The 26,185-nt window shown below is 43.6% G+C and overlaps 1 protein-coding gene across 1 annotated transcript in view; it reads right to left on the bottom strand.

Annotated features, from left to right (window-relative positions):
- Positions 1-25,793, bottom strand: part of NIPAL2 (NIPA like domain containing 2) — a 91,713-nt gene extending 65,920 nt beyond the window's left edge. The window contains exon 1 of the mRNA XM_084751330.1: positions 25,323-25,793. Coding sequence (XP_084607456.1) covers positions 25,323-25,472 — 150 coding nt within the window. The 5' untranslated portion in view covers positions 25,473-25,793. The remainder of the gene's footprint in view (positions 1-25,322) is intronic.
- Positions 25,794-26,185: the final 392 nt, after the last annotated feature.

Here is a 26,185-nt window from a genome sequence, read left to right as displayed (position 1 = left end):
GGAGACCCCCATGTACCGCTCGGAGGAAGGCAAAATGAAACAATTACTTTGGAGCACACTTTGACAACTTTTTAAAAACATGGAATTTCCATTTGTTACAGTAAGGGAAACAGAAATATGATTACTCAAAAACTTGTAGAAATGTCCACTGCAGCACTTTTGATAATAATCAAAAGTGGAAATGACCCACATTTTGCTTACTGATAAGTGAATGAGAAAAATGCCATGTGATCATACAATGAGTGGTTACACAGGCATAAAAAGACTCTACTGAAAATACGCTGAAGAATCCAGTTGAAAGGCCAGACGTGATACAACTTCTCTTATATAGCAGTGGTTGGCTTAAGGAGGGGAGTGAGGAAGCTCAGGGCTGACAACATGGTTCTTTATCATGTTTTCTGATGGTTGTATAGCTTGGCAAATATGCTACAAGTCAATGGATCATTCATTTTATATGGCTAAATTATATGGTATGTAAATTGTATTTCAATAAATATAGTGTTATATTTTTGATATAATTTATGTGTATAAATTGCAGATTTTTTGCCCAAGGAAATAAAATGTTACAGATGTTTCTATCTTTTCTCCCTCCGAGACATTGAAGACTTTTATTAAAATTTTAAAAATTTATTTTTATCCACTTATTTACTAGTGTGTGTACTTGCATATAAGTCATGATATCCATGTAGAGGCCAGAAAACAACTGTGGGGTTGGTTTTCTTCTACCGTGTGGGATGCAGGGACTGCACTCAGGGCCAGGCTCAGCAGGCACTCTTACCCACTGAGCCACCTGGCCTGACCTGAAGACAGTCTTTCTGAGGGTGAAATGAATGTATTTCTCTCATTCCTAGACTTAAGTTTTATTTGTTTATTCAGTTTTTACCTTTTCCATCATCTTCCTTTGGATTTTTGCTAGCCTTTCCTCTTCCTTCTAATCTAATAAACCATACAGGCATAGCTACAAATTCCCTCCTATTTTTAGCTTTCTACATAGTTTTCCCCATTAGCATAATTCCATTCTAATTTTTCTGATATGAGGTTTATCCTGAGCCATATATATTTTTTCAAGAGAATTTATTAATTCTTTAGTAAAGCACAAAATATTGAATAATTGAAAAAATTAATATACTAATATCTCTATAAAATATGATTTTTTTGTTATATCAGGATCATTTATAGTAGACTAATTCTTTTAAAAAATTTTTACATAGTAATTTTATTGATTATTTTGGAATTACACATCATGAACCCAGATCACACTCACTTTCCAGTCTTCCCAGTTCTACGCCCAACTCTTGTGATCCCCCCACACCCCAAAAAAGAAGAAAAATAAAACCTAAAAATGTCCAATGTGTGTTGCTCATATACTCACTAGAGCATGTTCAAGCTCCCCATGGCCAGACCTAAAAGAAAACCGAGTCCTTCCTCACCCTCACCCCGCCCCTCTGCCCCAGAAGCCCTCACTGTGGAGAGCTTCACCTCAGCATCCTTATTACAATTTTTAAGAGTTCTCTATGATGCTGAGCCTTATATTTTAAGGAAATGTGTTTAAAATTTTTAACTGACTGGGGTGTTGCTTATTGTATGGTCACTGCTTTCTGATTTACAGAGTTGTGATCAGGAAATGTGCTGTACTGGGGCTGGCATTTGCTGGATGAGACCCGAAAGTGTATGTATTACTTATCTATTTCCACTCATCTGTGTTCCAGCTCTTACTATCATTTGCTAGGGGATTAATATTAAAAAATCTACCACAACATGGGTTTATCTTGTCTTTCCTTTACAATCTACTGAGTTTTGCTTTATCGTTAAGTATAGCTCAGGATTGTTTTACTTTCCCACTTAGTTGTTCTTTTTATCATTATAAATTAACTCTTTTCCTTAGAGTCTATTTTCTCCAATATTAGTAGATTGCAGCTACTTGCTTTTGATATGCCCACCTCCACTGTCACCTCCCCCTCAGCACTCCTGTGTCACTCCTTAAGATTGTAAGCTGACAGGATTCTCTGTATCTGTTGTGTAAAGTATGTATACAAACTATAAAATTACCAAATCTAGTTAATTAACATATGAAACATACACACATCTTGGTGGTGAGGACATTTTTCAATAACACACTATATAAGTAGCAATAGTCATGTTACTTAATAGATCTCTTGAATTTATTCTTTTGATGTAACCAAAATTATATACTGGATGAGGTTTTGTTCTTTTCTTATTTCTCCTCTGATTAGAACGTTCCTAATTCTACTCCCCACCTTCCATTTTGAGTCAAGGCCTTATGCAGTACAGGCTGGCCTTGAAGTCACTGTCACAGCTGATGACGTAGTACAGGCTGGCCTTGAAGTCACTGTCGCAGCTGACGATGCAGTACAGGCTGGCCTTGAAGTCACTGTCGCAGCTGATGATGTAGTACAGGCTGGCCTTGAAGTCACTGTCGCAGCTGATGATGTAGTACAGGCTGGCCTTGAAGTCACTGTCGCAGCTGATGATGTAGTACAGGCTGGCCTTGAAGTCACTGTTGCAGCTGATGATGCAGTAGAGGCTGGCCTTGAAGCCACTGTTGCAGCTGATGATGCAGTAGAGGCTGGCCTTGAAGTCACTGTCACAGCTGATGATGTAGTACAGGCTGGCCTTGAAGCCACTGTCGCAGCTGATGATGCAGTAGAGGCTGGCCTTGAAGTCACTGTCACAGCTGATGATGTAGTACAGGCTGGCCTTGAAGTCACTGTTGCAGCTGATGATGTAGTATAGGCTGGCCTTGAAGTCACTGTTGCAGCTGATGATGCAGTACAGGCTGGCCTTGAAGTCACTGTTGCAGCTGATGATGATGTAGTACAGGCTGGCCTTGAAGTCACTGTCACAGCTGATGATGCAGTAGAGGCTGGCCTTGAAGTCACTGTCACAGCTGATGATGCAGTAGAGGCTGGCCTTGAAGTCACTGTCACAGCTGATGATGTAGTACAGGCTGGCCTTGAAGTCACTGTTGCAGCTGATGATGTAGTATAGGCTGGCCTTGAAGTCACTGTTGCAGCTGATGATGCAGTACAGGCTGGCCTTGAAGTCACTGTTGCAGCTGATGATGATGTAGTACAGGCTGGCCTTGAAGTCACTGTTACAGCTGATGATGTAGTACAGGCTGGCCTTGAAGTCACTGTTGCAGCTGATGATGCAGTACAGGCTGGCCTTGAAGTCACTGTTGCAGCTGATGATGCAGTACAGGCTGGCCTTGAAGTCACTGTTGTAGCTGATAATGACTTCATGTGACATTCTCTTTCTCCCCCTTCACCTCCTGAGTACTGGAAGAACAGCAGGGCCCACCACACCCAGTTATGCAGTGCCCAGGGCTGAACTCAAGGCTTCATGCATGCCAGGCAAACAGTCTACTCACTAAAATTACATCCTGTCTTATTTCTACCTCTTTAGCAATTAGAATCAATTAAAAATACATCTTGAAATAACTGTAGATTCCTATAGTAGGTTGCAAAGAATTCTACAGGTAAGACCAATGCACCCATATGTTAACATCCTACACAACTAGAAAAAAATATCCAATATGAACAAATTGGCCTTTATTCAGTTATGTATGCACTTACTTGTGTGTTCTGTGGCCATCACAATGAAATATTCATTAGTTCCAACACCATCAGACCCCTTCTGTTATCCTTTACAGAGATAAAACTTTTCTTCTGCCTGAGCCTCACCCACAGCAATCACAAAGGCTTCGCCATGTTAATGTTATTGCACAGATGTTGTGCAACTGGAACCATAACATGCATATACATTTGAAATTGGCTCTTGTTCATTGAATACAATGTCAACTTTTGCCCAAGGACGTCATATCAATAGTTAACTTGGAATTGTTGAGCAGTGCTATGTGCTGTGTGCACCTCACAGTTTGTTTCACCACTCACTTGTTGAATGACATTTGTATAGTTTCCAGTTTAGAGCTGTTATAAATAAAGCTTCTATGAATGTTCATGTATAAATTCTTCATGAAAATAAGTCTTAATTTCTCTGGGATAAATGCCCAAAAATGTAATTGCTGGGTTGTGCGAAGTCCATTTTTAGCTTGGCCAGAAGCTGCCAGACTGCTTTCCAGAGTGGCAATGTCTGAGTAATCTGCGTCTCCACAAAGTCATCATGTGGTCTTGACACACACTCTACACCTCATCAATACGCTCATCCTCTGTAGCATTAACGCTTGCGCTTATTTTAACTGTCATCTGTTTTCTGCTACCTTAGATGTTGCTGGCTACTATGATAGGATGTTATCCAGTATATCGCTCAATTAGTCATTATGATTACATTTTAAATAAAATCTATTTTTAGAAGTTTTAGGTTCCCAAAGAAAATTGAGCAGAAACCACCAAGATCTCCTATGTGGCCCTACTCAAGTAACGTGTATTTGCTCTCATCATCAATGCTCTTTACAAACCCAAACGATACATTTGTTACATGTCACAAATCTATATTAACATATCATTATTAGCTGCATTCATAATTTATGTGAAGACTAACTCTCTTTTTTGTTGTTGCTAACTAACCTTCCATGGATTTCAACAAATGTATAGTGTGCTCGACTATGGTCCTGTTTTTTAAAAATCGCTCTGAGAGGCCAGATACTACAGCCTGATAAAAGTAGGCCACCACCCTATAGCTCTCTCCCTGAGACATGAAGAAGCTGTTCTGCGTTGTGAATTTTGTGCTCATAATTTATGGCTTTAACCAGTATCCAGCTCCTCCATCCTTCTTGTCAGATAGGCTATTCCAAACATGACTGCATGATATAAAACATCCGGCCAGCTCCCTCTACCAATCTACCACAAGTTGGACCTCTCCCAAATGGCTCTTTTCTCTGTCTCCTTTACCCATCATCCTGCCCATGATGATGTCATTCTTATTTTAATCTATTCTTATAAGGAGGCCCCTCTTCATGTTTTTTAGGGGAGCCTCTCCCCTTTAAGGCTCATTATGCTGCTTCTGATATATTATTCTGTTTCCTTTCATAATTTTATGCTGCTTCAGGGCCTGATCATAGTCTAGACACTTCCTCCTAACAACAATTACGTCTCAGCTCCATTCAGAACCAACAACCACACCACTTTATATGACAACACATGTCCACCATTATAGAATCTACCAGGTAGTCTCACTAACCTAGGATCCCTCTCTGCTTGCTTTGGTCCCTCCCATCCTTCCTATGCTCCATTCTTCTCTCTTGGGATGGAGATGTTTACTCAGCACTACTGTATATTTGAAGTATGCAATCTGCATCTTCATTTGCAAGGGCTCACCGATCACCTTGAGTCTCAGAGCAGACCTTAAATTTGAACTTTTGAATGACGTTACAACCGTTAAGACTTGGGAGACTCTGAGAGATGAGCTAAATTCTCTTGGTATTATGGCATACACATCTCTAGACACCAGACGAGGAGTGCTGTGTTTTAAAGTGCTGTGCTTGCTGTTAAGTTGGCAAGGGATGGGTTTGTGATGGTAAATTTTGATAGACAACTAGATTACCTTAAGAAAATCCCAAGGTGCTTGGAAAGATGGCTCAGGGGTTAAAAGCAATTTCTGCTCTCCCAGAGGATCTGGGTTTGATTCCCAGCACCAACAGGGCAGCTCACAGCTACCTGTAACTCCACTTACAGAGGATCCAAGAGGGCCTCTGTGGGCATCAGGTACCCATGTGTGTGCATGGACATATATACATATATGCAAGCAAAACATTCATACATATTTGGAAAGAAAGGAAGAAAGGGGGAGACAGAGAGAGAGAGAGAGAGAGAGAGAGAGAGAGAGAGAGAGAGACAGACAGACAGACAGACAGACAGACAGACAGACAGACAGACAGACAGACCGATGACCTAGGGTATTAGTTGGGGCATACATCTGAGTGTGTCTGTAAGGATTAACTGGGGGAAAGATCTGTGTTGAACATGGGTGCGTTTTAGTTAGGGATTTATTGCTTGCAGAGGCATCATGATCACTGCTACTCTTATAAAGGAAACCATTTAATCAGAGCTAGCTTACTGTTCAGAGGTTTAGCCCATTATCATCATGGCAGGAAGGACAGCAGTGTACAAGTAGACATGGTGCTGGAGAAGAAGCAGAAAGGTCTGCATCTGGATTAGCAGGCAGCAGAAGAGGCAGTGGGCCACTGGGCCTGGCTTGAGCTTCTGAGACCTCAAAACCAATCCCCTATGACACACTTCCTCCAGCAACGCCACTCCCATAGGGTGGTCCCATCCCAGGTATCCATGGGATGGTACCTGAATTGAAGAAAAAGGAAAAAAGGAGAAAGTCAACTGACTGTGGCATTCTCTTTTCTCTACTTCTTGATCTGCTGAGATATGAGCAAGTATCCTCCTGCCAAAATAGACCGCCAGCTGACCTCGCTGCAGTACAGTCCCATGAGGATGGACTATATCCTCTGACGTGTAAGCCAAAATAAACCTTCTCTTTTATGAAACATGGCAGGGATTTTGTCACGGTGTCAAGAAAAGTAACTAATTCCATATCTGTGGGCAACTAGTTCCAAGGCCTCTGTGCTGCTCAAGTATCTTAAATACATTATTTGAGTATAATACATACATCCTCCTGTTAACTTTAAGCAATACCTAGTTTACTTACAATATTGTTCTGGCATGGCTCTTCCCTTCAGGATACTATAATAATCCCACAGCCATCTTAGAGCAGAGATTACTTTGACTCAGTAGTCAAGACAATGCAGTAAGCAGACCAACAGTTGACAGCTAGCTCTGATAGGCTAGTAGTAGTGAAATTGACACTCCCTAGTGTCGCGAGACCATCACCACTGCTATCACTCCATTCTGCCTGTCTGCCCCAGGCTGAGAGATAAATGTTACAGTATATAAGAAGCAAAAGTTTAATTGAGAGGATTCCATATCTCAACTTTCATGGGGGACATCTCCTATGGTGGGACTTTGCACTGATGTAGCTCTTTTTGGATCCCCCATAGTCTGTAAGTAACCTTTTGTCCATGTTGCTGTAAGAAAGCCCAGAAGCCCCTAGTGTAGTGAGAATTTTTGTTTCTTAAAAAACCCAGTTATGTTATATGAATTGTTTTTGTTTAATCCAAGGTGTAGGGATATGGGGCTGCTTTAGATTGTCCACAGACATGAACTATGATTGCCTCATGCTTTAGGAGGGGTGTGATTTTGCCAGCTGCAGATAGTTTAACTCTAGAGACTCTGGAGAGGGTATAAATGTAAGGGCTTGTGGCAGCTGCGGCTACCCCTGCTGCTGGTGGTTCCTGTTGCTGTGTTTGCTGCTTATTGCTGGATTGCTGGATATTCTGACACTGAAGACTGGGCTTGCTCCTAGGAACCTGATGCTTCTAATCAGCAGAAGGTAGTCTAAAGAGGTCTACACCCCCCTTTCCTCTAACCTTTCTCTCCTGCCTAGTGCTGGGGAAGGAATTAGGGTGGAGTAAGGGTTGGGAGGGTGGTAGATATAAGAACCCAATCAGGTAGCCCCCAAAAGTTTGCCTGCACACTGGTTAACCAAAATGAACTTGGTGGAGTTGTTACTTTTTTCTGCTGTAGTGCCTATCAGGGAGAATGGATATTTGTTCACATCTCCCCAGGAAAAATTAACACAATCTCTAATACGATGAAAACGCTACACACCTACCTGCTCTACAGTATCATTTAGGGATTGATAAAGAAAAAAATCTATATGTATTTAGTATAGACTTGAATTTTACAAAACATTTTTGACTCATGGTTAACTGGTTCTGTGAATACAGAAACTATTCATTCAAAGAGCTTACTGTTCTTATGCAAACACATTTATAATAAAATTTAATTGATACATTAAGAGCATTAAGGGATCAACAGAAATTAAAAATAAAGTAGACAGCCATCAGTATAACCCCAATAAAGGTTTTGTGAATGTAAAAAAAAAAAAAGAAAGAAAAAAAAGAAACAAACCCCCCAAACAAATTACCTTCGATCCGTGCTTGCTCATTCCAATCCCATCCAACCCTTGAAACGCTTCAAACCCTTTACTGTCTCGCTTCCACTTCCCTGAGCGTCATGGAGATGGAGACACACAGTGGATCCCTTCCCACGTTGGCTTCCACGCCCTGCACAGTGGATCCCTTCCCACGTTGGCTTCCACGCCCTGCAGTGCTATCTTAGGTCATATTTTACAGGACTGAATGCATTCCCATTGTTTGAACGCACCACAGTTTATTTAGCCGTTCACTTACTAAAGGGAGCCTTTGTTGCTTACGTTTTAGGCAGCTATGAACAAAAGCTGCTATGAATGTCATCACACAGGTTTTTGTGTGGATATGTTTTCAGCTCCTTTGAGTAGATGCCAAAGAATATGATGCCAGACACATGGGAAGAATGTATTTGGTTTTTAAGAAGCTGCCTCGCTGCCTTGGGAACGGCTGTGCCATTCCTCAGTAGCTGCGACTGAGCATTTCTAGTCATTGTTAATTTCACTTAGCACTTATCCATCCATGCTTCCCACTTCTCTGCCCATCGCTCTACCTTTTCTAAAACACAGTAGATTTGAGAGGGAAAGGCAGAGAGATCTCTGTGAGTTCAAGGCCAGCCCGGTCTACAAAGGGACTCCAGGACAGCCAGGACTACACAGAGAAACCCTGTCTTGAAAAAACTGAAGAAAAAAAAAAAGTAGATTTGAGATAGAACTCACATTGCGTAATGGCCAGTTTTGAAAGCACGCCTTTCGGTGGTTCTCAGTTGAGTCCCTATGATCTCACCTCAGGTATTTCTGCCTCCCCAAGGGGAATTCTCCATCCATGAGCAGCCATCTCCCATTCCTCCCTCCCTCAAGCTCCTGGCAACCAATCTACTTTCTATGTCTGTCTCAATTTACTTGTTCTAAGAAAAACAAAAACAAAAACCCTTACACAGATGCATACATAAATTATACAGTCTTTTGTGCTTGCGTTCTTCATTTAGTATAGTGATTTCAAAGTTTATTAAGTTACAGTGCGTACCAGCATTTAACATGAATCGTTTCTTTTTAAGGCTTTGTGATAGTTCAGTGTACAGATATACCATGTTTTATTTATCTGTCTATTAGCTGGTAAACATATGGATTGTCTCCACTTTTTGGATGGTATGTTCTCCAATCTGTGTTGAAACTTGGTGTCCTTTCTGGAGAAAGTACCAGTAGTTTTTAAAATAAAATTAAAAAAAATTTTATTTCTCGGCAATTGTGCAAATATATTCGTTAATCTGCCCTGCTGAGTTTAGATGGTTGGTTGACAATTACTTCATTAAACATTCTGAGATGTCATTTTTATTGAGATGCTGAGATGTCTTCTGTTATTAGTTGCACTGTTACCACAACTTTCCATATATGATTTTCTTTATGCTGCCTTAATGTAAGGATTTGTTAGGTTATCACAAACTCTTCCTTTGACTGCTGTTCATCTGCTCTTTTCACTCCATCACTGTATTTTCTCAGCATCTCTTATTTTCCAACTGTTCACTGCTGTGCACTGAATTCTGGGTAATTTCCTCAAATTGGTCTTCTAGTTTACCTGTAGAAGGGTCTCAAAGGATATGTATATGAAACGCCCAGTTTGCAGGAAGGCAAAAGTATGTTCCAGAACTCAGATTTTTAATGATTAAGAGAGTCCATAAGTGTGCAATAAATGCCTAGTTGCTGGCTTTCAATATCTTACTATACTGAAAGGACAAGAAATGTATCGGTAAAGGTAAATATCAGAAGCAGCTTGCTGATAACACTAAACGTAAGTTTATATTACTATTTTCCCAAGATTTTTCTCTAACTTAAATTTATTGCATCCCAATTAAATTCATTTCATACACACCTGAGAACAGCAATAGCAAATATTAATTGCCCTCCCGACCACTGTGACAGAAACACCTGACAGGAGCAACATAAGGGGGGAGGGGTTGATTTTGCCTCACAGCATCAGGGCGCTTCAGCTCACCATGTTGGAGAAGGTATGGATGGGTGACCCCATCATGGCAAGAGTGTGGCAGAGAGCCAGACACAACTGGAGGCACATGGGGCAGTGCAGGGCTATCCCTCATGACCTTTATCTTCCAGCCAGACTCCACATCCCAAAGGCCCTACAACTTCTCCAAACAGTACTCCAGTTGGGGACACTTGAGCCTGTGGGGCACATTTCACATTTGAACCATAATTTAGAGTAAGTCCCCAATAGTGGTTGCCATGGCTTCATGGTGAGTGTCTCCCAAAGGTCGTGCGTTACACGTGTTGGTCCCCAGAGTGGCAATATCTGGAAGGAGGGCCTTGTGGAAGGCCTTAGGTCACAGTGAGGCTCTGATTCCTCCACCCTTCTCTCTCTTACTTTCTGGCCATGCAAGGATCGGTTTGTTCCATCATGTGCACACACCTTGCCATCTGGCACCCTGACAGAGGTCTAAGAGGCAGTGGGTTTGCCCAACCCAGACTGGATCTTCTAAGACTATGAGCAAGAATAAACTTTCTCTTTTATAAGTTAATTACCTTGTGGATTTGGTTAGAGTTAAAAAGCTGACCAACACTCATGTTTAGTTTTGGGGGGAAGAAAGGATTCAAATTACAATGATTCAAAAAGGACCAGTTTTAGTGACCTTCAAGGTCATGCAGGAACTCATTTGTAATAACCACGTGCAAATACTGTTTAATTCTGACTAGATTAATTCTGATAAATGTGAGTTAATGACTATGAAATCCTCAGCTCCAATTGGAAATTTCTTTTTTTTTTCTTTTTTTTTTTTGTGAATAGGCCCTGATAACATTTTCATTCAAATAGATTAAGGATTTAAAGATCTGTAGTATTTGGTATTTCACTGGTTTCCTTGTATTTAGAACTAGCGGAGGCCGAGGCACCCACCCATTCTCTTCTACTCTGCTTTGTCCTTGCTGGCTTACGGAAACTAGTTGTAAAGAGATCAGAGAAGCAGCACAGTTGAGTGATTTATGCAAAGGAAGCCAGGTTAGGTCTCTGAGCTACCTTTCTAGGACTACCACAGGTAACCTTTTGGCTGCTGAAGTCTATGCTTCATATTTTCTTTTATATTAGCAGAAATTTTGCTTCTTTAGTTAAGAGAAAAATGAAACAAAACAAAATAAGTCTTAGGGGAAAAGGTCAACTCATGTCTTAGTAACAGAGTTATAAGCACGGGCCAGAAACACAGGAAGCCCTGACTTTTAATGGTGCTGTGTTGTCACCATTTTGGCTTTATTTTTGCCATTTCCAGGATGTCTTGGCAAATAGACGGTGGCAGATATAGCAAACAATTCATTAAGAATGAAATTCAAAATATCAGCACTGATAAACATTACTGTGTTTTAACTTTATTTGAAATAACAATCCTATAGCCTACTTTTTTTTTTTTTCCGGAGCCAGAATGTTTTTTTAAATATTTTACAGTGACCTGAATTCTGGTGTTACCTGTAATCACTAAGTGGGCCAGTCTGTCCAGATGGAGATGGAATGCGATAACATAGGAATGTATAGAGTTAGTAAAAACTGTCCCAGCCCTGACTTTGAACTCAGCCATATTCTTGGCTCCATCTTCAAAACATACTCAGAATCAGACCAATATGGAGCTGGTGTGTGACTGAAAAGGACCACAGATCCAGAGCTGATTTTGACCACAGTTAAGAGTTATAGTCAACTCCTGATTGTAATAATGCTGTCTCTCATTCTAAGCAGTAAAATATGCCTGACCTGGACACGTGACGTACTTTTGCTATGATAGGCCACACTGTGTGATTTAGGCCAAGGAATCACTGCAGGGGAACACAGAAGGCCCGTAAATAGGTAGACACCCAGCCTAGCTACAAAATAGCTAGAAGGGATCACGGACCAGCCAGATTCTTAAAGACACATCTATACACTCGTGAGCAGTTAAAAGGGGGAAGATTCTGTGTGCCACCGAGTTTTGAACTGTTTTCTGTATTTATGCACACAGAGAAGAATCAGTTAGACACTTCACATAGTTAACAATGAAGGAATTTCTAGGTGAGGGACATGTGGTATTTATCGCATTATTTCTTTTTACTGTTTCATAGTTTGAGGAATTTCAAACTAAAACAAACAAACAAAAAACCCCTGCTTTGCAGGCTCAATGAATTAAGAATATGGGTTCACTTAAAAATACGAGTTTAAAGGGGGAGATAACAAGAAAAGAAATAAAAAGGAAGCTTGTAGAACCAAGAAAAGATGTTAAAGGGAAAAATAAAACCACTGCCCAGCTTCAAACCACATGTAGACACAGCTTGAGGAAAACACATGATGTGGAGGGAAAGGACGTGAAACGAAAGCGATCTGAGAGAAGATGGGAAGATGGGAGACAGACAGCTCACGGAAGCTGGCGTCAGGTGTTACTCATTGAGCCAGATGTCTATTTGGGATCTATTTAGCAACTTCTAAATATTAGACCCTATGTGGGATGTAAAGTCGCCCAGGATGTCCAGAGGGAGCGGAGAAGGCAACAATACGACACAGCACACCTGCGAAGTGTGTGCAGCATGTTCTGTGGCAGCACAACTCTGCCTAGGCTGCACAGCTCTAGAGTCCAGAAGCCAAAGTCAAATTTGTTGAGATAAAACCAAGGAGTTGGGAGAGCTCTGCTCCCACTGGATGCTCCAGAGGGGAACTCACTCACTGTCTCTTCCAGCTACTTCAGGCTCTGTATTCACACTGTCTGCTACTCCTCCGTGTGTGTCAACCTCCCAATCAAGGGCATACTCCCAAACAACCTAATTTTTTTTTTTTTGCACTAGGGCCCACTTCTTTTTTCATTAATTTATTTAATCACTTTACAGCCCAACCACAGCCACCTTCCTCTTCTCCTTCCAGTCCCACCCTTACATCCTCCCATTTCCCCTTCCCCATTTTCCCCCATTTCCCCTTCCCCTTCTCTTCAGAGAAGGGAAGCTCTCACTGCCCCGCCATGGGTACCAGCAGACCCTGGCACTTAAATCAGGATTGAGCACATCCTTTCTCACTGAGGCCAGACAAGGCATCCCAGCTAGGGGGAAACGACCCAAAGGCAGGCAACAAAGGAGCCCCTACTCCAATTGTTAGGAGACCAACATGGTGACCAAGCTGCTCATGTGCTACATATGTGTAGGGGGCCTAGGTTGAGCCCATGCAGGCTCTTTTGGTTGGTGGTTCAGTGTCTGTGAGCCCCCGTGGGCCCTGGTTAATTGACTCTGTAGGTCTTCTTGTGGTGTCCTTGACCCATCCGGCTCCTACAATCCTTCCTCCCACTCTTCCATAAGACTCCCTGAGTGTGGCCTATTGTTTAGCTGTGGGTCTGTGCATCTGTTTCCATCAGCTGCTGGGTGAAGCCTCTCAGAAGACAGTTATGCTAGGCTCCTGTCTGCAAGCATCGTAGAGTATCATTAATAGTGTCAGGGATGGCTCTCTTTTATGGGATGGGTCTCAAGTTGGGCCAGCCATTGGCTGGCCAATGCCTTAATCTTGGCTCCATCTTTATCCCTACACTTCTTGTGGACAGGACAAATTTTGGGTTTTATGGGTGGGTTGGTGTCCCTCTCCCTCCACCTGGCTAAAGGAGGTGGCCACTTCAGGCTCCATATCTCCTGTTGCTAGGAATCTCCGCTAGGGTCATCCCATTGATTCCTGGGACCCTCCCCCATCCCAGAGATGTCCCCTCACCCCGATTTCCAACCCCACCTCTTATAAGTCCCATAAATTCCCTATAGGGCCACAGGCTAGGGAACAAACCTTCAACACGTGAACCTTTGGGGACGTTATCACAAGTGCAGAGGACACACAGTAGGTGGGAGACCAGGACAGAAGAGTAACCAAGAGACAGCTTTCAGGGGCTCAAGCAAGAAATAGGATAAATGAGGAGATTAATTGCAACAGGGTCATGCATAAATAATATCCATAGCAGCAAATACTGGCAACAGTCTGGAACCTGTGATATATTTTAGATTACTGGATGGATTAGACTGTTCTAATCCATATTAACCTCCTTGACTCTTGAGATAATAGAGTTGTCAGTAGTACTGACTTGAAATAGGGCTAAAACTATGATCTTATATGTGAAAAAGAAGAAAAACCTTTAGTCAGAAATATAATTTTAATTTGTTATCTTAGTTATTGCACACTAAGATATTCGCTATATGCTATAGGTTATTGCATTCCTATTCTAAATAGGTCTCATGAGACTGCATCCAAATCTGGTGACTATAAACACCATCAGAAAAGGTCAGGGTTACATAACACTGTGGATCATTGCTACACGCAGTTCTGTGCCAATTTCTAATCAACCTTAAAACCTCTGCAGACAACCCCAACATAAGTGCTTTCCCATACAATTAAGAACTATTATGGTTTGTCTTTTACTAGAGAGCACATTTATTCCCACAAGTGTACATTCCTCACTAATTAACAAACAACCCCCACAAACTCAGTCAAGGATTAGCTGTGGTTTACTAGGACGCCATCCTGCTCTTCACTTCTGAGAAACTGAAGCTTCAGGGGAGCAATGCATGGAAAAAGGAGAGAGAGAGAGGCAGGGGGTGGGGGGAGACAGAGACAGAGGAGAGAGAGACAGAGACAGAGAGACAGAGAGAGGGAGAGAGACAGAGACAGACAGACAGACAGACAGAGGTGAGAAAAGGTGAGATTCTAGTTCAGGCAGGAAACTTTAAACTGAGTTCTATACAAAGCAAGTTAGTTCTGCTGGCATCAGGAAGGGACTTAGCAACCCCTGACAGCCACACTGACCACACAGGGTGCTGCTCCTGTTCCTTCCTAGATCAATAGTCATGATTTTGAAACCTATAATTCTTGGGAAAGAATCGGGACTACATGCTGCCTTTTGCAGGCCCAGCCCAGATGGTGGCTGTGACAACTGCCCTGAAGCTGACTGCTGTGAGCCTTCTCTCCCCTGGGTTTCCAGACCACAGGGTTCTTTGGGGAACAGTGCCTGCCTTGAGCTCCAGCAGCAGTTTACCACCACTTTCCCTGAACATGGAGCTCTGTTGACTCTAGCAGATGCTAGCCATGGGCGACTTTCAGGCAGATGCTAGGCACTGGTGAGTTTCAGGCAGAGGCTAGCCATGGGCGAGTTTCAGGCAGATGCTAGGCACTGGTGAGTTTCGGGCAGATGCTAGCCACTGGTGACTTTCAGGCAGATGCTAGCCACGGGTGAGTTTCCGCCTGAGCTTGTGGAGGGAACATGATGTTGCCTCACACTATCTGATCTCTGCCAAAGCCTCCTGAGGCCCTTGCATCCATCAGACCAAATCTTTCTGAAGCTAAGGCTGGAATCAAGTTTAAGTGTTCTATATGCCTTGGATACTGTGACATGGGCTCTTCCCTGCCTCTAAAAGGCCAGTTCTCAAAGCCAGACTAATCTCTCCTACTCCAGCTCCTATTCTAGCAAAATTCTTCTATCCCACTGGTCCAGTAGCCATGTCATAACAAACCTCATAGTCAACATGCATATGACACCCATAGGATGTATTAATAGTAACTGTTAAATGGCTCAAAAGACTTGTAAGTGGCTGTGCGTATAAATCTCTTCATGAACGTGGCAGCTAATCAAAACATGCTATGTGTTTGAATCTTACCCACAATGCACTACTCATCTCTCTACCACTATGACTCAGGAGGCCTCTGCCAAAGGTGTCTAATGATATTCCCTGTCTGCTCCGATTCACTTAGTCGTAGCCACACACAGTACCATATTAGTTCTGGAGGTTTCATGCACATCGTCAGAGAAGATAAACAAAAGATCACTCCTTCAAATGCTGTCCAAGCAACTTTCAACCTTTTTATTAGGAATTTACAATTTCTACAAGTAATGTTATGGTTTATGGGTAGAAAGTGAAACGATTAAATAGGGGAGATTAACACCTATCACTTCACATTCTTATCACCCTTACGCTAAGGAAATTTGAAATTTACTCTTTGCTATTTCAAATGTGTGATGCATTATTAGCTATATTTACCCCTGTGTGGCAGGGTTCCTCCTCCTGAGACTGTACTCTGTGGCCATCGTCCCCGCAGCCCTCCCACGCCCAGACAATCGGCACTCTGCGCTGTGCTTTAGGAGTTGAGTTGTTTTAGATCCCACACATAAGTGAGAGCATGTGGTGTTTGTCTTTCTATGGCTGTCTTATTTCACTGAGCATAATGCTCTGTGGCAGAATTTCTTTCCCTTTTAAGGCTTAATAGTATTCCACTGTGTATCTATACCATATTTTCTTTAACTAGTCATCTGCCAGTGGACACTAACGCTGGCTCCCTGTCACAATGAACTTGGGGGGCAGTGTAGGTATCTCTCTCTTCAACATACTACTTTCAATCTCTTGGGTAATTATCAAGGAGTGGGATTGTTGGATCATATGGTCATGCTATTTTTAGAGGACTTTTTCTTGTTTGTCAAGTATATCTAAGCAGTTTTATCCTTTTTTTCTGTCTCCCTTTCCCCCCCTCCCACAAACAAGTTCAAGCATGTCACAAAAGTACAACTGTACTTTAAGAACACACTGCTCAGGGCTAATGTTAGATTTCATGCTAATTTCATGCTAAGAACATGTCTTCTGACCTTGCTATCCTTGCCCTCAGCTGTCTGCTCATAATTTTTATTGGGTGGACTGATCATTTAATTTGGGCCCTCACTGTTGATTGATTTACATAGCTTTTCTCATCATCTTCATCATCAACATCATCATCATTATTATTAATCAACAATAAAGATAGAATGTATTTGGCAGAGAGCAAATAAGCTTAGAACTTTGAAATGTCATAACCTGGAGATGCTATAGTAAAAATGATTCAAAAAATGAATCCTACAGCCTAAGCTTTTACAGAGATTACTTTTGGGTCCCAGCCACATAGACAAGGACACTGCATGGGGAGGGCTACTCCTGGTGAGCCAGGGTACAGGAGGGAAGAGATGGATGAGCTGAGGGGCACATCAGGCTGCTCCTGTGTCCACATGGCGGGGTCTTCTACTCGGAACACTCAGTATCTTCTCTTGGTTACAGAACCCCTGTTTCATGGAGAACCCAACCTTCTCAAGGAGACATATGCCTTTCAGGCCCAGCACCTCTGGCTCGATGCTTGATGCTTGATATGGGACAGAGCAGGAACCTCATCTAGTCAGATGTGAGCTCCTGTCTTCTCAGTAAGTCTCCCCCCACCCCCGGGAGTGCTCAGTAAGTCTCTCCCCCAACCCCTAGAGTTCTCAATAAGTCTTTCCCCCCACCCCCGGAATGCTTTGAGACAAGTGGATCCCTGGTGTTCACTGGGCAGCCAGTCTAGCCAAATTGGTGAGCCCCAGACAGAGTGAGAGAGCCTGTCTCTAATGCAGCTGCTAATGATGATGATGATGATGTGAGTAATGAGGGAAGACTCATCATCAACCTCTGGCTCCCACATGCATGCACACACACATGCACATACATGAACACATACGAATAAAAAAAAAATTAAAAATCCAAAGCTAAAATTAGCATGAAATCTAACATTAGCCCTGAGCAAGCCTTCTCAGGCTGAGGGTGCTGGTCCTCTCACAGTCACAGTACATGAGCTTTGATCACCCTCCCTGCCACCAACACCCCCATTAGCTGTACACCCATCCTCCCCAAAGTAAATGTCAAAAGACATGGGAAGAACCCTTGCCTTAACACTTTAAGACACCAAGTGTTACAGTTAGCAAATCTCTGCAGTTAGGAAATGGAGATGAATACGAGACTACATCAAATGTAAGACAGGTACTCTGCAGAGATACATAGTGACTGTATGCTAATCAAAGTGAAATGTTGCCTTATTTCCATATGTTTTGAGTCCTATTTTATGACTTTTCCTACAGCACTAACATTAGCTGTGCCTATGTTTGACATTTCACTACTTGGCATGTGTTATTTTAGTCTAATAACAGCCATGGAGGATAGGCGCATCATCATCATTTGAGTAGAGCATGCGGAGAAGCAGGGCCATGAAGAAGCCACCACCACACGCAGTGAAGTGGTTGTGCTGTAAAAGCTACCCAAACCAGCCACAAAGGGTCAGCGCTAGGAATGCCATCTCTACAAGAATGTGCTCCCAGGGGCCAGTTAATGATCACCAGTGGTTTAGAGAGACATGAGCAATATCCTCCATCCTTCCAAACAACAACAAACAACAACAACAAAACAAACCGACCAACCACTGGCCTGGCTTTGTGGCAATCACTCTTTGGCTCTTCCTGTAAGGTTACCACGCAGGTAAACCTTAGGTGCGGAGGTGTGGATCCTAGCATTTAAATGCTGTTTCCCACCCCATCTTTTATATCTTCTATCCTATTTTAATCAACTTCTCCCCTCTTCCTCTTATAAAAGTGATTTTGAAGAAAGGGGCCACGTAAATCTATAACTTGGCAAAAATTCTTATAGCCTAGATTTGCAGTGAGGCAATACAAATACTATAATTAGTGTGAGCTGGGCATGCTAGGGTGCCAGGTAGATTTAAATGCAAACATCTGGTCTGCCAGCTCACAAAGCACTGCAACTCTAACAAAAGGCCTTCCTTCCCCTTTCCCTTTTTAAACAAAAGCGTCAATAAAACTGTTTGATGCTTTGTATATTTGCTGCTTAAAAAAAAGAGACTGATAAAGGAAAAACGCCATATTAAATGTATAAAATAAGTTTAAAAACCTGTAAGTATAAACCGAACTACATTTTTTTTAAAAAAAAAAAAAGGATTTTTCTTAGGAAGAATATAGAAATGACCAGCTGTCTCCACCCAGGCCTTTTGAGTATTTGAACATTTAGCATGTTTCTTTCTTCTGGGGAGTATGCAACCTCTGGCAGAAGAAGAAACTGGTGATAGCAAAGCTAAGTCAATGAGGGCAATGCTAACCTCACTGCAGGCTTGCTTTCTTAAGGACAGTGGGACAAGCCATATCCAGCTCTCCTGTCTCATTTACCCTTAACACTGCACTCTTTCCAGGCTCCATCTCTAGCATGGCCTTTAGACACGTACTGAAAATGGCTTTGCTGCTGAGCCCACCTACTTGCTGTACCATCGTGGAACAGGTTATTCAGCATAAGGTCACTTACATGAGCACTGGGGATGATGTGAACCTCACACGTTTGTTGTGGGGCTCGAAGGAGACAACAGCTACAAAGTGTCACACAGTAAATATGTAACAAAAGTCGGTCTCTCACTTTGCCTCTTCCTTGCCAAGTGGTTTCAATTTCCTTTAAACCTGTTGACCTTAAAAATTCAAGCTATAGCCTGGCAACCTACCTGTAATCCCAGCACTCAGGGAGGCAGAGGCAGGTGGATCTTTGTGAGTTCAAGGCCAGCCTATCTACAAAGCCTGGACAGCCAGAGCTACCGAGGACCCCCTCCCCCCAATGCACCAAAAACCCAAGCCATTGCAAATGTAAAGTTCAAACAAAGGACATTAAAAATCCTATGTAGAACAACCGTTTTAACCATGTCCTTGTGAATTTCAGCAATCTAAGATCAAAAATCCTCCTTTGCCATGCGCCTGCCTTCCTCCTTTGCTGTTCACGCCCTCATCTTTCTATGATGGTTCTTTATTCAACACACAGTAGGAGTGGATCTGAAGATCCCAAACCTCATCTCAGCAGCAAGGAAATTGCAGCTTGAGGAGATGAAGTGATTCACTCAAGTGTAATCAGCTGTTTCACAGTGATCAAGGGCAACTGGCTCAATCACTGGCTGGAAACCAGATGCTTACGGTTGTCAGCAGCTGAGAGAAAGGGGGAGCAAAAGGGGGGGTCAAGGTGGCGAGTGCACTGTGGTCCTATGCGGAAGAAATACTAGAACCTGGATTTGTTCTTTAATTTTTGTTGCATGTATGTTTTATGTGTGGTGTGCTTGTATATACTTATTCCTGCGTACGTGCGTGCGTGTGTGCCTGCCCGTGTGTTATGCATGTAAAGGCCAGAGATTGATGTCGGGTGTCTCTCTTGATCATTTTCCACCTTATATATGGACTCATCATGTCTTGCTCAAGCCTAGAGCTTGCCGATTTAGCTAGTCTCCTTTTCCTGCTTGCTCTGGGGAATCTCAGCTTCCAGAGTGCTGGCATCCTACAAGGCCACCTTAACCAGCAGCATTTATGTTCTGGGCACCCATTGTCCAGTCCTCCTGTTTGCATGGCAAGTGTCCTTAGGCCTGACTATGAACTTCTAATGCTTGAGGACATGACGGAAACTTAAAATGTTATAGCTAATTTCATTTTTAAAATGAATTCCTTGAAACACAATCTTAATTCTTTTTTTTTTTTTTTTTTGGTTTTTCGAGACTGGGTTTCTCTGTGTAGCCTTGGCTGTCCTGGACTCCCTTTGTAGACCAGGCTGGCCTTGAACTCACATCGATCCTCCTGCCTCTGCCTCCCGAGTGCTGGGATTAAAGGCGTGTGCCACAATCTTAATTCTTAATTTAAAGTGGCAACATGTTGCCACTTAAATGCATCAATAACGTTAGAGGAATATGGTAGCTCAGACAATTCAACAAATGTCTTCAAAACTTAACTAAAAAGGCTTTCTATGATGGAAGAAAATTCTGCTCTAAGCTTTAAAAAAGAATATCTGAATCATATCTTCAAATATTTTACTAAAGGGGCTTCTTTAGGGTTCTCAGGATTGACTTTCGATAAACCTTTGGTTTTTATTTATATAAGTAAAATGGAAGTGTGTATATATGTATGAATAAATGGTGTATTTTAAATATGACTTTTAGATAAGAAACATCATACTATGATATAGTTTTAATCTTAAAACCATTTCAATCTCAGTTTTTAGACATATATAACGTGTGTGTGTGTGTGTGTGTGTGTGTGTGTGTGTGTGTGTGTGTGTGAACCTGCATGAATATATGCACCATATGAATGCAGGAGCCCACGGAGGCCAGAAGAGGCTAGCAGATCTTGTCTGGAACTAAAGTTATAAGCCAAAGCTTGTGAGCCATCCTGTAGGTGCTGGGGATTGAACCCATGTCTCTGAAAAAGTAAGTAGTAAATGCTCTCAACTGCTGAGCCATCACTCTAGCCCCAGCTAATCTCATCTTTAAAGGTTTGCAATGTATTAGATACTTTAAATCTTCTTTGAAAGTCAAACATGACAAATCCTACTTACGCAACAAAGTTAATCCACACCTGGCCAGTTTCAGGCCTCTGCCTCCTGTTATATCCTAATTTAGATTTAAAAAAACCTATTTATTCTTTGTGAGTTTCACATCATGCACCCCAGTCCTGCTCACCTCCCTGTCCCTTCATCTCTACCCTTTGTCCTTGCAACCTTCCACCTCCCTCCCAAAACACACACACACACACACACACATACACACACACACACACACACAAGCAAGCAACAAAGCATAGAAAACATCTCATCTTGGAAGCTTCAGTGTGTCACTGCCTATAGTATATTCCTCTGTCCACACATCTTCACTTGCAAGTGTTCATTTCAACAAGTCATTGATCTGGTTCCAGACCTCTGGCTTCTGTGACATCGTCAATACTGGATCCTCTTTGGGTCTCCTCCCAGTTATCTTGTTGTTACTCTCTGTCATAGGGATCCTGCAGCTTTGTATCAGCAGGACTGGCCCTTTCAAGCATCCCAACAGTTTGAAGATGATATAGATTTTGGGGTGGGCCAATTCAAAAGCCTGGGTGGTAGTTGAGCTGGTCAGTATGCGGGTTCTCCCTTATCCACACCACCAGGGCCAGCTCTCCAGCACTGTTCCACCTAGGCCACTCAACGCGGCCATCAGCAGGAGGCAGAGTCGGCTCTCCCACTCTCATGCACTCAAGGCTGGCTCACCTGCACCCATGCCTCCAAAGCCAGCTCCACCGTGCTGCCCAGTCAAGGCTCCCAAGTGCTGCAGACTGTGAGGGGCTGGGACAGCTCTCCTGCTCTCACACCCTCGGGGCTGGCTCCCCAGTGCCTTCACCATCAGGGTGAGCTTCATTGTGTTGCCCAGGTGAGGCACAGGGGCCCATTTCCTCAAGTGCCACAGACAGTTAGGGGCAGAGCTACCTCTCCTGCATACTGCAGGTGGCGAGGGCTGAGGGGTTGAGGAAGGCATCACCGCCTCACCTGCACTATTTCACGGCAAACGAATGGCAGAGTCGGCTCTTCCATGCTCTCACTCTTGGGGCCCTCTTAGCTGTGCCTCCTCCACCAGGGTCAGCTCTACTATGCTGCTCAGGAGAGGCATAGGGCTTGCTCTCCCGAGTGCTGCAGCTATCAAGGGGGCAGGGACAGCTCACCAGCTCTTATGACCTCAGGGCCAGCTCTCCTTATTGCCACAGGTAGTGAGAGGTGAGGTGGGGAGGGCATCAAGCCCACACCAATACCACCTCATGGCAGAGTGGTGGGACCAGCTCTCCCACTCTCTTGCCCGCTGGCCTATTTACCTGTGCCCCCTAGAACAGGGACAGCCCTATTGCACTGTCTAGGTGAGGTACAGGGCCCACACTCGGCTGAGTGCTGCAGCTGGTAAGAGATGCAGTCAGTGTGGGGTGGGGCCAGTTCTGCATAGCCCCTGGACATCCATGTGGTCCCTGGCAGCTGCCCCAACCAGGAACATCTCCAAGCATCAAGCCATGTGATCTGGCCCCGACTGATATAAGAACACTACCGCCACCAACAAAGTATCTCTTGGCCCATTGACAGAAAGGTTTTTGTTTGTTTGTTTAACTTAATCTGATTTGCCTTTTGGGCTAATTGCTCAAAAAACGTCAATGGTTCCTGACTGTCCGATAGATTAGACCTTAACTTCCTTATTCCTTGTTTAAGGCAATCTAAGACCAGATTCAAGGTCCTAAGCCCTATTTTCCATTTTTTCATAACCACTGCACCCACCATTGGACTAGACTGTAGACATGGAAATTTCTAGAAAACAGGTCTGTTCCTTGTTACCAAGGTCTCTCTTTCCTGGATGTCCTCCTCCTGTACATTCCTATCCCAAAGTCCCACTCATCCTTTAAGGGGCCAACTGAAACATCAGTGGCCACAACAGCATCCCTGGCCTGATGTCCAGCTGAACGCTAACTGGCTCTGGACTTCATGATAGCACCTGGCCACTGTTTTTAGAGTTACATACATCTTCCTAGTTACCTAATAGTGCTCCTGAAAGAAAGGTTTATGTCTTGGACCACACTGAATATTCCCACCATGCTTTGTTCACCACAGTGAGCTCGGTAAACATCTTAGAAACATTATTAGCTTTCTGGACTAAAAATGTGGGCTCAACATTACCACATGGGCAGAACGCCATCACTCTAACCCTGTGTAACAGGGCATTTTTTTTTTCCTAAGTAAGCGGGACACGTTCTCAATGCAAACTATAGTGGTTTCTTAGACACCCTCCCAGGGTCATTACTGTTTGTTCTGAGGCTTTCTGCTCCTGGTATTTTTATGTCTGTCGAAGACAGGACCACTTTTAAGTGGCCACTGTCACACGAAAGCTCCTGAGGGGCATCAGGACTTTTCAACAGAGGAAGGCTGACTGATAAGAATTGATGGCATTTACTGTGAAAGCAGAGAGCTAAGCTGAGCAACCAACAGAAAGAAACTGTGGAAGCGTTTCTGATATGACAAAACAGAGGGACACATCAAAAAGCCAGTCCTGGCCTGTTGGTTGCTCCCAGTGCTGGGGGTGACTGTGGGGCTTGGGACTCAGCTCACCCCCATATTCAGCCATCTCTCTGTTCAGTTAAGGTGAAAGAGGGAAAGCTAGATTCCATTTTACTTTTACTGTCCTTGACAGTATTAGTGGCACTGGATAAAATGTTCGTTGAATGGGTTTTAAATATCAATTTGTACTTTTCCCTGAAACAAAAGTAATTGCCCTTTCAGCAGCAAGCAAATGGATAAAATACTACGGCTTCTAAGATGGCCTGACTCTGCACGCAGATGGAAACGCCGGCATAGTCCTATCCCTACCACCGAGATCTAGGATGTCAGCTTAGGAGTTCTAATTAGCATCTTCTGGATACGCCCTTCTGACGTACAATGTGTGCTATCAAGGGCAAGTCAAGCCTTGCAAACATTTATGTCACATGATAATATGTACTTGGGAGAGCCAAGACAATCAAGAATTCCAGGAAACGTTAAAGAAATCTAAGCATAAACGCTCTTCTGGGAAAACAAGGCCTTCCTGTTTCAGATGATGCCATGGCTGCTCACATCTACTGGCTCTAATATTTTACCAAGAGCACAACAGCCATTCTTAAACTTTTATTGGAAATGTGTCTAACCCACAAGCTTAACATATACTAAAGAAGTCGATGAAAAGAAAATCTGTTCTTTGTAATTCAATGGTGGAAGCAAGGAGAAATGGGAAGGGTCCCCACCACCATTCCCGATTTTATTATCTTTTGTGACAAAACACAGACTTAAGGCAATAATGCCTCCTATATCGAAAATTAATAAGGTGGGACTAAGCTTAGTTATATAAATCTCTTCCAAGTTCAGAAACTAACATTCAGGCTACTTGCCAAGCATAAAAGGGCTCTAACCCTTTGATTGAAGTTAAAGCCTCCCACTTAGGACAACAGTAACAAATTGTATGGATGCATTCTTGTAAAAGAAAAAGATCCATGGCTCTGTTAATGCACAAGAACAAAGTAACAGGCTTAGGGAAACTAGAGCAAGCTCGAAGCTCCTCCATCAAAGCTCACTTGCCTCACTTGGAAGACAGGGAGGCAGGACTGGGTAGAGCTTTTCCCTTCCCTGATCTTGAGGTCATCCAAAACAAAAACAAAACACCTCTAATCCTCTTTGACACTCTTAAATGTTTAGTGCCAGCATAAAACCGTGTTGTGTAGGCTGACAATATTTTCCCAAAGGAGAGTGGTGAATAACTGCTGTCTGTGCTTCTCAGAGGGAAGGGTGATGCTGAGACCTTGGGGACACAACTCTGCATAGAGTCGACATTGGGAGTCCTTAATGAGTTTCTGTTTCTGAGAAGGATATCGCTTTTTTTTTTTTGCTTTTTTTTTTTTTTTTTTTGTGACTGTGAAAGGAACCTGGAGTGAAAATCCACCCCCACAGCCTTCAGATCCTTCCAGAAGGGGAGGGAAGCTATGGGAGGTGAAGTTCTTAAGGGCCCAGAGGCCCAAAAGTGAGGCCGGGGAAGCAGCCTAGGGGTCTGCTGTTCCGCTGAGTAGGGCGGGAAGGGAGATAGACGTGTGGCGGCGTCACGTGGCAGCCATGCCCACTCCAGCGGCCGCTGTCACGGGGGGGGGGGGGCGGCTGGCAGGGAGGCGCCCAGGCCTGGAGCCTCCGCGGGGCCTGCGTGGAGCTGGCGGCCTTACCTGGTTTCTGCGGTACCAGGCGCTCGACAGCGAGCCATTGCCCGGGCCTGGCGCCCAGTACGTGAAGTTCCGAGACAGCTCATCCAGGACGGCAGAGGCGTCGTCCTCGGGCCCGGTGGGCGCCGGCGCGGCCATGAGGACTGGCTCCATGCGCTGCGGCTGGGGCGCGGCACCTCCCGCCTGGCCGCTCCTCCCGCAGCCGCAGCCACTTCCTGCCGGGCTACAGCGGCCGCCACCTGGCTCCCGCCGCGCAGGTGCGGTCGGGCTCGGCTTAGCTGCTCGGCTTCTTCCCAGGCCAGGGTGGCTACACCTGCTGGCACAGGAATGAGATCATCTCCTTTGCCTCTGAGATCTACTGAGCGCATAGCAACGTTTGTCCGAGTGCGTGGAGAAAAGGAGCCTTAAAATGGTCCACATAGGGAAAAAAAAAGAAAAGGTCCGGGTCGCTCCCTCTCCCCAATATTACGAGCGGCGTGGAAATTAAGAGTCCAGCAACTGACAGATCCTTAGGAACTATTCTTAGACTAGAAAAGGGGGATACCCTGTGGCAGCTGAGGGACCCCAATGTGTATGTGGTGACTTGATGGACTTTCTGACAGATCGGTCCCAAAGAATTGCTTAAAAGTTGCCGCCCGCTATATATAAAGATTTAGGTTAGGACAGAAATGTTAAGAACAACCTTAAGAACTCATACCTGATGTTCTAGTCTGACCTGTTTTTTACGCTCTGTTTCAGTACAAATGATCTTTGCCATATCTCTCACTTGGCGCGTTCTATGGTTTTACGCTATTGCCTGAAGTGTCTGCACTGAGAGTTCTTTTCTTTTCAGGGCACTGAGATTCTTAAGCAATGAGCTTTATCTT

The sequence above is a fragment of the Acomys minous genome, assembly GCF_964271855.1.
Source record: "Acomys minous genome assembly, chromosome: 12".
In the NCBI taxonomy this organism is placed as follows: domain Eukaryota; kingdom Metazoa; phylum Chordata; class Mammalia; order Rodentia; family Muridae; genus Acomys; species Acomys minous.
Note: the sequence above shows the minus strand (reverse complement) of the source record. Positions and strands in the feature narration are given on the sequence as shown.